The sequence below is a fragment of the Atractosteus spatula genome, chromosome 5 (genome assembly GCF_055471065.1).
Source record: "Atractosteus spatula isolate fAtrSpa1 chromosome 5, fAtrSpa1.hap1, whole genome shotgun sequence".
Taxonomy (NCBI): Eukaryota; Metazoa; Chordata; class Actinopteri; order Semionotiformes; family Lepisosteidae; genus Atractosteus; species Atractosteus spatula.
The window spans coordinates 8,923,967-8,938,151 of NC_142710.1; the positions used below are offsets into that span (position 1 = coordinate 8,923,967).

Below are 14,185 nucleotides of genomic sequence, written 5' to 3' on the forward strand. Positions count from 1 at the left end.
GTTCTAACAGTGTACATAGGCAATGGTCACTTCTAAACACTCATTCATGGTAATAACACAGGGTCACCAGAGCTGTACTCAGACTATAAAACCTTCCTGCAAAACTGCTTGTGCTCGGAGCTCTATGGGGGAGACACTTGGTGTGTCTCCTTTGGGATTCTCCAGAAATGGCCTATTCCAGCACAAATTAAAACTCATTTTAAACCCTCACTGAAAAGCGCTGTGACTTCTTACATCTCTACAATCCGCTGGAAGATCTTCATGTTTCTGTGGTGTAAGTGTGCTGTGGGATGGAAAAGGCTGAGAAACACTGGATGAACAGAGAGTCTGTAGCAGCTTAGTCCTGCACTTGTCGCAATGTATAAATGAAACATTTGCATGAGTAGAAATTGGTATTAACTGTGAAAAACTGTCTTTGTCAAACTCATTTTCAAACTGTGGATCAATATATCCTCTGTAGAATCGAGAAGGCTCTCAGAAATTGACTGTGAGCAAGAAGAGTTCTGACCATTCTTGTGGATATTCAATATTCTCTCATCTATTGCAGAACTAATCCTATGAGTTCGTAAAGGGGAAGACTTCTTATTTCAAATAATAGAAAACAACCTGTGAGCTTAAGAGCTTCTGATGGAAACTACCTGCAGAGCCACAAAACAGCAAAAACAAGTTCCTGTGATGCACCACTGCAAATAAGACTTCCCTGAATTTCTGTACCATGAAACCACATTTCTGCACATAAAACCTTTTGATCAATCACAGATAGCTCACACACTGTAATTATTGTGTTGATATAAAATCCAGAACTGTGATATCAAGGTTAATGTGTAGTAAATCACCATGAGATCATAGTTAAAGCCCACTTCCCTCTCTCACTGTGTCTCCTGTCCTGTTGTGTGTGTTTATCACTGACGGAGTCTCTGTGATCTCTGTCTTTCGCTGTGTCTCCTGTCCTGTTGTGTGTGTTTATTACTGAGGGATTCTCTGTGATCTCCTCTCTCTCCCTGTGTCTCCTGTCCTGCTGTGACTATTTATTACCAGGAGATTGTTAGCATTGAGCTGTATTACAGTATGTTTAAGTCATGTTGCTCCTTTATGAAGATTCTCTGTGACCTCCTCTCTTTCACTGTGTCTCCTGTTCTGTTGTGTGTTTATTACTGAGGGATTCTCTGTGATCTCCTCTCTCTCTCACTGTGTCTCCTGTCCTGTTGTGTGTGTTTATTACTGAGGGATTCTCTGTGATCTCCTCTCTCTCTCACTGTGTCTCCTGTCCTGTTGTATGTGTTTATTACTGAGGGATTCTCTGTGATCTCCTCTCTCTCATTGTGTCTCCTGTCCTGTTGTGTGTGTTTATTACTGAGGGATTTGCTGTGATCTCCTCTCTCTCACTGTGTCTCCTGTCCTGTTGTGTGTGGTTATTACTGAGGGAGTCTCTGTGATCTCCTCTCTCTCACTGTGTCTCCTGTCCTGTTGTGTGTGTTTATTACTGAGGGATTCTCTGTGATCTCCTCTCTCAATTCAATTCAAGAAGTTTTATTGACATGACCAAAGAATAAATCAGTGTTGCCAAAGCATATACAGTTAACATAAGATCTGCAGACATTTACTAACCAGACACATCATAATACATTTACATACAGACATATGGAGCATTATTGAGAGACAGGCTCACTGTTTCTCAATCTGTGACAGGAGATCACATACTGGGCTGCCAGTTCACCTGAACTCTCCCAGTAGGATTGGGAGCTGTTCTGGCAGGTGTGGGAGTTCTGATATAAGATTTGTAAATTTGGGGAAAAATGTTTGTCTAATCCCAGAATATTTGTCACAGTGCAGTACGAAGTGCACCTCTGTCTCTCTTTCTCCCCGCTGGCAGTGGGAGCACAGCCTGTCCTCTCTGGGCAGCCAGGTCTCCCTGTGTCCAGTTTCTATGGCCAGAATGTGGTCACTGAGCCTGTCCTCTCTGGGCAGCCAGGTCTGCCTGTGTCCTGTTTCTATGGCCAGGCTGTGGTCACTGAGCCTGTCCTCTCTGGGCAGCTAGGTCTGCCTGTGTCCAGTTTCTTTGGCCAGGCTGTGGTCACTGAGGCTGTCCTCTCTGGGCAGCCAGGTCTGCCCGTGTCCAGTTTCCATTTCTGATTGATAATGATCTCATTTTGTGCATTTGAAGTGGGTTTTACAAACCGCTGTGTGATCCGGTGTTGTCAGGCGTTGTGGAGGTGTTGCCTGGGGCTGCAGTGTGGCTGTGCTGTAGCTGTGGCTCAGAATCAGGTGGAGCTGATTTGAAACTCATTTTAAACCCTCACTGAAGAGCGGAGTAAGTGTGTCGTGAGATGGAAAAGGCTGAGAAAAAATGGATGAACAGTCCTGCGATTTTTACAATCTAGAAATGAAACATTGACAACAGGAGAACTTGATATGTACAAGTGAAGGATTAGGAGACATTAGTGACTATTCCTGAGAATGTTTTTTCTTCCTTTCTTCTTGCTCACAGTCAATATCTGAGAGCCTTCTCGATTCTGCAGAGGATATATTGATCCACAGTATGAAAATGAGTTTGACAAAGACAGTTTTTCACTGTTAATATCAATTTCTGCTCATGTAAATGTTTCATTTATACATTGCGACAAGTGCAGGACTAAGCTGCTACAGAGTCTCTGTTCATCCAGTGTTTCTCAGCCTTTTCCATCCCACAGCAAACTTACACCACAGAAACATGAAGATCTTCCAGCGGATTGTAGAGATGTAAGAAGTCACAGGGCTCTTCAGTGAGGGTTTAAAATGAGTTTTAATTTGTGCTGGAATAGGCCATTTCTGGAGAATCCCAAAGGAGACACACCAGGTGTCTCCCCCATAGAGCTCCGAGCACAAGCAGTTTTGCAGGAAGCTTTTATAGTCTGAGTACAGCTCTGGTGACCCTGTGTTATTACCATGAATGAGTGTTTAGAAGTGACCATTGCCTGTGTACACTGTTAGAACTGTAGAAAATAATTCTGTTCGTAGGACAGTGGCTATTCCAGGAGATGTCATCCCTTCCTTGCAGTTACTTCTGAAATGTCACACACAACAGGGGATGTTTAAAATGCACTCAAGCCAGGTCAGAAATAATCTTGTGTCAGGGTCAGACTTCTACATAAGATTCTTCCATGGCTAACAGGGCTATCAGAAATTGACTGTGAGCAAGAAGAGTTCTGTCCGTTCTTGTGGGTATTTCAATATTCTCTCATCTATTGCAGAACTAATCCTATGAGTTCGTAAAGGGGAAGACTTCTTATTTCAAATAATAGAAAACAACCTGTGAGCTTAAGAGCTTCTGATGGAAACTACCTGCAGAGCCACAAAACAGCAAAAACAAGTTCCTGTGATGCACCACTGCAAATAAGACTTCCCTGAATTTCTGTACCATGAAACCACATTTCTGCACATAAAACCTTTTGATCAATCACAGATAGCTCACACACTGTAATTATTGTGTTGATATAAAATCCAGAACTGTGATATCAAGGTTAATGTGTAGTAAATCACCATGAGATCATAGTTAAAGCCCACTTCCCTCTCTCACTGTGTCTCCTGTCCTGTTGTGTTTGTGTGTATTATTGAGGGCTTCTTTGTGATCTCCTGTCTCTCTCTGTGTCTTCTGTCCTGTTTTGGACTATAGTATTCATGGAAGTTCTGTTGTAAAATTTCCCACTACACCTCCTGCAGAACTTACATGTGAGAGAGAAATTAATACTTCAGATATTGGGAACTATATATTAAATTGTGAAGTAACCAAAGTGTCATGTTGTATATTTCAGATAGACAAAGACCACACTGCAAGACTGTTAAATTCGGGAGTCACATGTAGAGTTTCATGATCCATGGACATAAAAAGCAAGAAAAGCTTTAGGTTAGTGTATTGTAAGTGCTGTGGGATGGAAAAGACAGAGAAACCCTGGATTAACAGCTTAGTCCTGGACTTGTCATAATGTATAAATGAAGCTTTTACATGAGTAGAACCTGATATTAACTGAGACACTGAGAGGCTTTTGCCAAAGTCATTTTCACACTGTTGATCAATCTCTCCTCTGCAGAATCAAGCAGTCAGGTTCTTCCATGGCTAACAGGGGTCACAGAAATCGACAGCGAGCAAGAAGAGCTCTGATAGTTCTTGTGGGTATTTCAACATTCAATCGTTTGGGAATCCAGAAAAGTGATATCAAGGTACAAGTGTTGTAAATCACAGTGGGGTCATAGTTAAAGTGCACTCCTCTGTCTCACTGTGTCTCCTGTCCTGTTGTGTGGGTTTATTACTGATTGTTTCTTTGTTATAAATTCGTTGAGCTGCAGTATTACTGAAGTCAACAGGACATCCCCAGTGAAACCCTGAGGGAGAGGAGGACTGAAAGGAAGGGAGAGATGTAGAGAGAGACAGAGAGAGAGAACAGAGGATGAGAACAGAGGGAGGGAGAGAGGGAGGGACACAAGGTTTGTCTCTCCAGGTGTGTATATCAGAGCAGGAGACAGACAGAGGGAGAGAGGAGAGAAAGGAGAAGCTGGAGACAGGACACTGACACACTAGCAGTCATGGCGGTGGGCATCAGTCTCTGCGTGTTGGCGGCTCTGATCCTGACAGTGAGAGGTAGGTGGTGTCTGTCTGGCCAGTGGCTGACCTGTGTCTCTCAGTGCTCTGATGAGCACTACTATCCTAATTTATCAGCACAGTTTATCCACAGGAGAGGATAATAACTAAGGTCCTTTGAAAAAAGAATAACACAGGAGACGAATCTAAAGTGAATTTGTGTCTGGTAAAAATGGTCTGTTTTTTTAAAAAGATTAAATTATCTTCTTGAGGTTCAGAGAGCCCAGATGAAACTGCTTCAATTCTTTTGCGATTTTATTTCAAAATTAAAAATCGGAATTTTCTCTCATAACATTAAGCCTAAGATCTTTTCTTTCACTTTTTACTGTGAAGAACAGTTCTTCACACAGCTTCTGGACAGGTGTCTGTCATTAACGATTTCACAGTCATGTTCATCGCTACAGATGTATGGAAGGACACCTGGTAAAAATGGTCCAGAACTAGTATTTAGACAGTAGCAAGCCACCTGTCTTTTAGTGCCAGTCGCCATGGTAATTAATCTGACAGGAGTCTTGTATCACCTGGAGGCAATTCTCCACCATGGCCGCCTCAGGTGGTTCAAGCCTACATAAGCTGTGATCTGGCAGTGCTCTGAAACTCTGTCATAGAGTTCACTAAGTTTCAAGTTTCACCTTGTTTGAAGTTTCTGCATTCTCTCCGTGTTTGCTTCCTGGATTCTGGACCCCTACATACATCGGATTTCCCCCTTGTGCTTGGTGTTAGTATGATGTCTTCTTGTTTCTCTCAGCTCTGAGTTCGGATTTCTCTTGGCTCTGTCCTTTTGTGTTTACCCGGCTTTAAACCTCGCCTGGTCTCTATTATGCTGTGGGCCTAGTTTGCTTGTACCACACTTGCTTGCTGTAAACAGCTTGCTGTTTGCTCATGCAGATGCTTGCTGGTTTTCTGGTCTTTATATGCCTGCATTTGGGTCTATTTTATGAAAACGTGTATCTGCTTTGCTATCTCCCTAGAAGCGACACAATACAGTAAAAATACTATTAATTTGCAGTGAGAGATGTGACATTAAGTTTTTGAAAGTATTAAATAACTTTCAACTACTGTATTCCCAAACAAAATGAAAATAACATCAGGTTATTAAACTTGTGTGCTTTGAAATTAAAATTCCTTCTAAGAAGTGGATAGTGGATGACATCTAATAGCAAGACTGAATGAAAATAAGGGAGTATTGCTACAGAAGTAGGCATTTAGAATGCACAAGGTGGCATGTGGTATAGAGCAACAACCAAAAGGTACCGCCGTTTTTTATTTTTCTTAAGTAATCTGATGCTGGACTGCAAAACTCTGTAAAACTGCCTGGTGGCGCAGTTAATCCAGCTGCATGTGGACATTTTAATAATAAAAAAGTAAATGTTAGTTAATTCTGCTTTCCTGCACAAATCATACTGTACAGTAACACGAAGAAAATGTCTTGTTTTTAATTCCATACAGGATAAAGAATTATTAGTAATTGTGTATAACTAGTAACTAGCAAACAGATCATTTTATTTTAGACTTTAATTCTTGAAATTGTATTATTGTATTAACATTGAAATTGTATTAATGTATTAACATACACTATTGGCTTTAAATCATATCATATTTAACAGCAAATAAGCAAGTAAAAAAGAGGCATGTAGAGAGTTGAATGCCTTTCAAAGAATGACTTACAGAACAGTAATTTTTCCATTGTTTTCCCTTGTGGCACCAGGATGCTGCCATAGATAGATGTGGATGTAACTGCCTAACAATGTGACTTAAAAATATATTAGACAAATTATGCCACGAATAAATAAAAATGCGGATTTGATTTGTTAGTAAACCACAAACATCAAACACTAAGACTAAACCTGTGTTAAATAATACTGTACACCCAACTACATCAAAGATGCAACACACCTGAGTATATGACTCACAATATTAGGTAAAAACTGAAGAATTGGAATTATATTTGCCATTGCATTAAAAATTACAACAGATACAAATCTGAAATATTTTAAAACAGAATAGTTATTAACACTAGTTTGCACCCACGTGTGAGTTCAGGCAGTTCTGCCAGCGTTGTGTTGTGTTTAGATTATTGGGGAATCAATGAGCACCAGGGGGTTGTTTCACAAAATGAGCTTACTTAGTCGGATGACTTTAGTAAATATGTTAACAGAAGTCTAAATTTCCAGCTTCACAAAGTTTTTTGGTTTGTGCTTCTTCACGCATCAAGGATTATAAAAGAATACAGCGAGGAGAGGAGATTATGCAATCACCAAGACATTAGACATTCCATTCAGTGTTACATCAGAAAATGAAATGAAAAAATAAAATTGGCACTATGCGACAAGGCTCTTCAACAACTTCGGTGAAACCAAATGATTATAAAAACTATAATTTTATCAACTACTAAGAAGAAAAAAAGGGTAGCAAAAACATATACATAGTGGCTTTAAAAATTAGTATTTAAAAGCAAATATAGACGTAAAAACCTCAATTGTGATTTCTGTTTTAGGACATCTTTAAATTCCTTTAAAGATTGGTGGTCTGGAGGTTCATTTGCATTATTAATATTATTTTAATATTTAAAATACTGTGATACATAATATCATTACAAATCTCAATGCTGTATACATATTATTTATTGTGTTTTATTACTACAGAAAGAATCTTTATTATGCCCAAGGGACTATTTGTTAAATGCATTGGCTGGGATCAAACTAAGCCACCAATGCATGCTTTATTTTACAAAATGAAGTTAAAAGGAACATGTCCAAACTCAAAAAAATACAAAGCAAGTGATCGAGTTAAAGACTTTGATACAGAAAATATTTATGAAGAAGGAAGAATAGTGTTGTGCGCCTTATTTTTGTATACCACTGCCAGCTATATATGGTATATACGGTATGTATATTATATTTTTCATTATTATTAATAGAGTTATATTTCAGAGATGTCATTATACTTAGGTTGTTTTTTTTCAGCTACCAAAATTCCACTTTAGTTATCATGACTCCTTATTGATATTCAATATTAAGAGAATTTAAAGATGTACAGCAGTAAAACAGTAAATAACACAATCGTTTCACTAACACTAACATCTAACCGACCAAAAGTGTAACCTATCTATTGTAACGAAGCGCTGGTCAGGAGCCTATGTGGACGGTATAATCCGGAGTAAGTGAAACTGACACGGGGAGGAGACGAAGAGGTACAGGGCAGGTTGACAAACAGGGGTGTGTGACTGTGCACTGGGGCTCGGGGGGGGGTTAGCGTGGTCCTGGCGAACTAGTCCAAGGGGGTCCAAAGGGAAATCCAGGGTGAAGTCCAAAATTCCAGAGCCGGTTAATTCAACCAGGACAAAGACCAGACAAGGTTTAAAAACCGGAATGGGATCCGGTGCAGGGACTGGGAATAAAAGTGGGCTAACGAGGCTAGGCGCTCCGAGCCCCGGACCCAGATGGTCAGGACGCCGTGATGAAGCCTATGCTGTTGGGCCACTCCAGGACCCGCTGGTAGGTGGGCTTCTGGACGTCCATCTTCCAATGCTGAGCCAGGAATAGTAAGAGTCTGGCTTATATAAGGGGGGTGGATAGGAGGCAGGTGCACAAAATCAACAACAAAGTGAAAGAGTCGGAGCGCCCTTAAGAGTGTATGATAGTGACATCTATCTTCTTTGGCTGGTAAAATGTGCATTCAGAGTGGCTGTACATTTGAACAAGCAAATTCAATAAAGTACAGAAAATCTAAAGAGTCACCTCTATCAAAATTCCATATTCGTTGTTGCATTACTTCATAGCTGTTATTATTTTTATATTTTTATTAGCTTAGCAGATGTCAGATGTCATGTTCCAGGAGGTTACAGTGTTTTCCATTAAGTGAAGGTGTAAAATAAACAACAGATATAATTCTCAACAGTTAAATTTTCTATTTTTAGTTCTAGTGTTGAATGTGCAGCTGAATCTGTTTTTGTACAGATTTATCTGTTTTAGAGTCACTGTGTTTGGGAAGTTGGGATGGGAGATGGACAGCTCACCCTCAGTCTCTCTTCTCTGTCTCTTGTCTCTCCAGCCTGCGGCCAGGCGCCCCTGAATCCCAGTGTCCTGCAGGGAGACTATGCCCAGGAGGGGTCCTGGCCCTGGCAGGCCAGCCTGCACTGGAATGGTCAATACTTGTGTGGAGGCTCACTGATCAACAGTGACTGGGTGCTGACATCTGCAATTTGCTTCTATTGGTAAGGAAGTAGAAGGGATCTTCAATATATATTCTCAGAGATGCATTTTTAGGCCTTAGCTATCGTCAATCTTTATATTCTATAACACCGATAACTAGTGAGGACAACAGTGACAGCTCTGAAACGTGATTAGTTTAGGGCGAAACTGCTGACTTTTGTTAAAGCACCAATTAAAGGAAGTGTGATATTACGTATAATCAGGTGAAAAAAGAGGGAACAGCAATGAGTTTACACATTGTAGTACACCTGACCTTTGACAATGATGACTTCTCTCTCCAGGACCAACAGAATTGCCAGTCAGTGGACAGTGTACCTGGGCAGACAGACACAGCTGGGCTCGAATCCTCATCAAGTGTTCAGAGGGGTCCAGACGATCATTCTTCACCCCTACACTTCCTATATTTATTATGATAACATCGCCCTGCTGAAGCTGAGCAGCCCTGTGAACTTCACTGACTACATCCAGCCCATCTGTCTGGCCGACACCGGCAGCTCCTTCCACAATGGGACCAGCTGTTGGCTCACCGGCTGGGGCAACATGACAGACAGAAGTAGGTTAATCTAACACTCCTGTGTCTTTCCACATGTTAAAGCCTTTGTATAACACTCTTCTTCATTTACTCCTCTCACGAACTTCCCCTTCAGCAGCCCCTGTCTCTGACTCTGACTGATCTCTGCCAGTGGACAGGGGGTCAGAGGTGACATAAGTCATACGTGTCATCAGTCACCCAGTCACTTTCCATCAGCCCCTACACCAGCACACTGCTGCTGCATACATTCACTCCACAGACTCCACAGCTGTAACACAGGAATGAATACACTGCTCCTTCACAGCCGATTCCTTACTGCTGAGTGTCTGAATCCTTGATTGGAGGTGGAGATGTTGCTCTGAACCAGGATGAGTAAAACCTCAGGATCCTCACATTGTAGAGCTGATGGAAGAGTCTGTCACTGACTGAGGGAAGGACACTGACCACCTTCTTGTTTTGTCTTTCAGCAACATTTTTGTCAGGGAACCAGACCCTACAACAGGTCCAGCTGCCCCTCATTGAGAACAAAGAGTGTGTTGATCAAATCTATAACCTCTACAGTTTTCCATATGTAACAGAAACGATGATCTGTGCTGGTGTGATTCAGGCCAACATATCATCCTGTTCGGTAAATGAAGTAGCGGTTTATTATACACACATGGCACTAAACTACACAGTAGGATTACAGAAGAAAACAAAGCCTGTATTTTGTTATATGATGTGGGAAACAGGGATAGAGCTTCTTATCAGTGTGTCTGTATTAACCCCTCTCTCTCAGTGCAGTGTTAATGTACTATAGTGTCCAGTCAGTGTGTCTGTATTAACCCCTCTCTCTCTCAGTGCAGTGTTAATGTACTATAGTGTCCAGTCAGTGTGTCTGTATTAACCCCTCTCTCTCATCGCAGTGTTAATGTACTGGAGTGTCCAGTCAGTGTGTCTGTATTAACCCCTCTCTCTCATCGCAGTGTTAATGTACTGGAGTGTCCAGTCAGTGTGTCTGTATTAACCCCTCTCTCTCATCGCAGTGTTAATGTGCTGGAGTGTCCAGTCAGTGTGTCTGTATTAACCCCTCTCTCTCTCAGATCACTGTTAATGTACTGTAGTTTTAAGTCAGTCATTTTGTCTATATTAATTATTTTCTCTTTCTCATTGTAGGATTTATTTTACCCTATCTTTCTCTCAGGGAGTCCTCTGGTGTGTAAACATGAGTCTACCTGGATTCAAGCTGGATTTGTAAATTTTAGAAACTATTGTCCCAGATACTTAATGGTTCATACAGGAGTGTCCAATTACAAGTCCTGGATTAAAGAACAAATTGGGTCGAACACTACAGAGTTTGAGGTCTTCAGCAGTAATTCCACATGTAATGTGCCAACTGCATTACCAGACACCACTGCTCCCTCTACTACTACAGCACCAGTGGCCACTGCTCCTTCTACTACTACAGCACCAGTGACCACTGATCCCTCTACTACTACAGCACCAGTGACCACTGCTCCCTCTACTACTACAGCACCAGTGACCACTGCTCCTTCTACTACTACAGCACAAGTGTCCACTGCTCCCTTTAATACTACAGCACCAGTGCCTAATGCATTATCTACTACTACAGCACCAGTGACCACTGCTCCCTCTACTACTACAGCACCAGTGACCACTGCTCCTTCTACTACTACAGCACCAGTGACCACTGCTCCCTCTACTGCTTCAACTTCAGTATCCATTTCTGGTGCACTCCCTAGTGAGTTAATCTGTGCATGTTTCTATGAATGAGACACCATCTGTGTAATATTCAGAATTGTTATCCTCATAAAGCACTTATCTTTTAATTGTTATAGGCTAAAGCCAGTTAAGGAGTTACCTGCTGTCTCACATACTCTGCTTTCCTGTAATCCTGTCCTCCTCTCTGCTGGTAGATGGTAGAGGGGTCCAGGTGTCTTGGTAATTGCATTTTGTAAGCCAGCACTAAATATTTTTATTGCTATTTGGAAAATGATCTTCCTATAAGTGCTGAATTAGATATTTGATTCTTCATGAGGATATGTGACATCACTATGCAGGATGTGGGCAATCTCTCCAGTCCACTGGAGGTGACTCTGCTGTCTCACTGTGTTTTTCAGTACAAGTCTGTGGGAGGCCCAAAATCAAACCACGCCTACTCAAGGGTCAGTCAGTTGCAGAAGGGTCCTGGCCCTGGATGGCCAATCTATACTGGAAAGGGAGGCATGTGTGTGGAGGGACGCTCATTACCGGGGACTGGGTGATGACAGCTGCACAGTGCTTACCCAGGTACAGACCAACCCCACCTGTCCCTCTTACCCAGGTAGAGACCAGCCCCACCTGTCCATCTCACCCAGGTATAGACCAACCCCACCTGTCCCTCTTACCCAGGTATAGACCAACCCCACCTGTCCCTCTTACCCAGGTATAGACCAGCCCTACCTGTCCCTCTCACCCAGATACAGACCAGCCCCACCTGTCCCTCTTACCCAGGTATAGACCAGCCCCACCTGTCCCTCTTACCCAGGTAGAGACCAAACCTCACCTGTCCATCCTACCCAGGTACAGATGAAACCTTACCTGCCCTTTTTATTCAGGTTGATTCCAACTCACCCCTGGTGTTGAAACAGTACTACTCCGTGGACTGGTAATAAATGAAATCACTATTAGTCACAGTAACAATAAAACCCAGGTAGAGAGTCTCAGGATCAGTCTTATGTTCAGATATTGGGACAAAGGCGACTGGAGGTTCTTACACCTTGAGTCCATATCAGAACCGTGACCCGAGTCAGAGACACAGGAATAATGTCAGACATTTAGACAATCCTCTGAGCTAATACTAATACTGAATTACACATCAACACAGTAATGGGTATAATTCAGGCTCATGAATTTAACTGAAAGTGACAGCAATGTTGTTAATTTAAACACACTAACAAATCCAGACAATGCAACAGGGTTTACATTGTTAATGAGATTACTGTCATCTATCTTTCCCTGTGAGTTCCTCTTCAGTGTTGACGTGTGGTGCTGTCCAGTGTATCTGTACTTCCTCCTCTATATCCCTCCAGTCCGGTGATTGTCGGGGAATGGAAAGTGGTTCTGGGAAAACTGAAGAAGAATGTCTTAAGCCCCTTCGAGAGATCCCTGGGGATCCAGAGTGTTCAAACCAGCCAGCTTGGTGGCACCAACATCGCCCTCCTGAAACTGGTCACCAAGGTCTCCTTCACAAAATATATCCTGCCCATCTGCCTGGCTGGGGAGAGAGTCTCATTTCCCATAGGAACTCAGTGTTGGATCACTGGCTGGAGAAACACAACTAGAATAGGTGAGACTGGGATATTAGTTCAAGGTCCAGGATCACAGTGTGGGACACAGACTCTCCAGTGTGGACAGTGCTGTTGTCAAGGTGCTTCACACAGATTCCTTGAGGTCTATGTGTAGAGTGCTATCATCCCTGATCACGACACTTCACTCAGAGTTGTGTTATCTTCCCCCACAATCTCTAAAGTTCCTTGTGTGTCCCTTTACTGTCAGGTGAGAACACCTTCCAGGAAGTGTCCACAGCAATCACTAAGTGTATGAACGTCTCTTCAGGTGACAACCTCTGTACTGGACCGCTGGACCTTCAGCAGGTATCCACTCATTCCGGCACTGAATTCTTCTGATTCTTCTATGAAATTAATTTTTGGTATCTTCATCTGGAATACAGATAATACTTAATCTGGACTCATGAAGACAGTAACTGTTTCAGTTTAGTCAATGAGAGCCTCAGTCCTTCTCGTGCTCTACTTGTACTGCAGTGCCCAGTCAGTGTGTCTGTATTAACCTCTCTCTCTCTCAGTGCAGTGTTAATGTACTGTAGTGTTCAGTGTGTCTGTATTAACCCCTCTCTCTCAGTGCAGTGTTAATGTACTGGAGTGTCCAGTCAGTGTGTCTGTATTAACCCCTCTCTCTCTGTGCAGTGTTAATGTACTGGAGTGTCCAGTCAGTGTGTCTGTATTAACCCCTCTCTCTCTCAGTGCAGTGTTAATGTACTGTAGTGTCCAGTCAGTGTGTCTGTATTAACCCATCTCTCTCTCAGTGCAGTGTTAATGTACTGGAGTGTCCAGTCAGTGTGTCTGTATTAACCCCTCTCTCTCAGTGCAGTGTTAATGTACTGGGGTGTCCAGTCAGTGTGTCTGTATTAACCCCTCTCTCTCAGTGCAGTGTTAATGTACTGGAGTGTCCAGTCAGTGTGTCTGTATTAACCCCTCTCTCTCTCAGTGCAGTGTTAATGTACTGGAGTGTCCAGTCAGTGTGTGTGTATTAACCCCTCTCTCTCTCAGTGCAGTGTTAATGTACTGGAGTGTCCAGTCAATGTGTCTGTATTAACCCCTCTCTCTCTCAGTGCAGTGTTAATGTACTGGAGTGTCCAGTCAGTGTGTCTGTATTAACCCCTCTCTCTCTCAGTGCAGTGTTAATGTACTGGAGTGTCCAGTCAGTGTGTCTGTATTAACCTCTCTCTCTCTGTTTCTCTCTGTCCAGGGAGAGTCAGGGGATCCCCTGGTGTGTAAACAGGGATCTGTCTGGATTCAGGCCAGCATTGTTGCAGTGAACAACACTGGAGGACCTGTGGCTCGTTCCCATCAGGGGGTGTTTCCCAAGGTGTCCAGATACCAGAGTTTCCTGCAGAGCAACGTGGGCCCCACCCTGCCCCTCATCAACAGCAACATCGTGTTCACTGCCACCCGCGCCCCCAGCAGTGCCCCCTCCCTGGGACACACTGTCCTGCTGCTGGCTGTCCTGTCCCTCCTGCTGACCGCCTGGACCTCCGCACCCTGA

General features: G+C 42.7%; 1 protein-coding gene across 1 annotated transcript; it reads left to right on the forward strand.

The window, feature by feature from the left end:
• The first annotated feature begins 4,560 nt into the window (after positions 1-4,560).
• On the forward strand, positions 4,561-14,185 carry LOC148833993 (transmembrane protease serine 9-like). The gene is made up of 9 exons (XM_088916273.1): positions 4,561-4,615; positions 8,669-8,831; positions 9,111-9,382; positions 9,829-9,989; positions 10,517-11,102; positions 11,482-11,650; positions 12,433-12,689; positions 12,899-12,996; positions 13,889-14,185. The coding sequence occupies exons 1-9, from the start codon at positions 4,561-4,563 to the stop codon at positions 14,183-14,185; spliced, it is 2,058 nt and encodes a 685-aa protein (XP_088772399.1).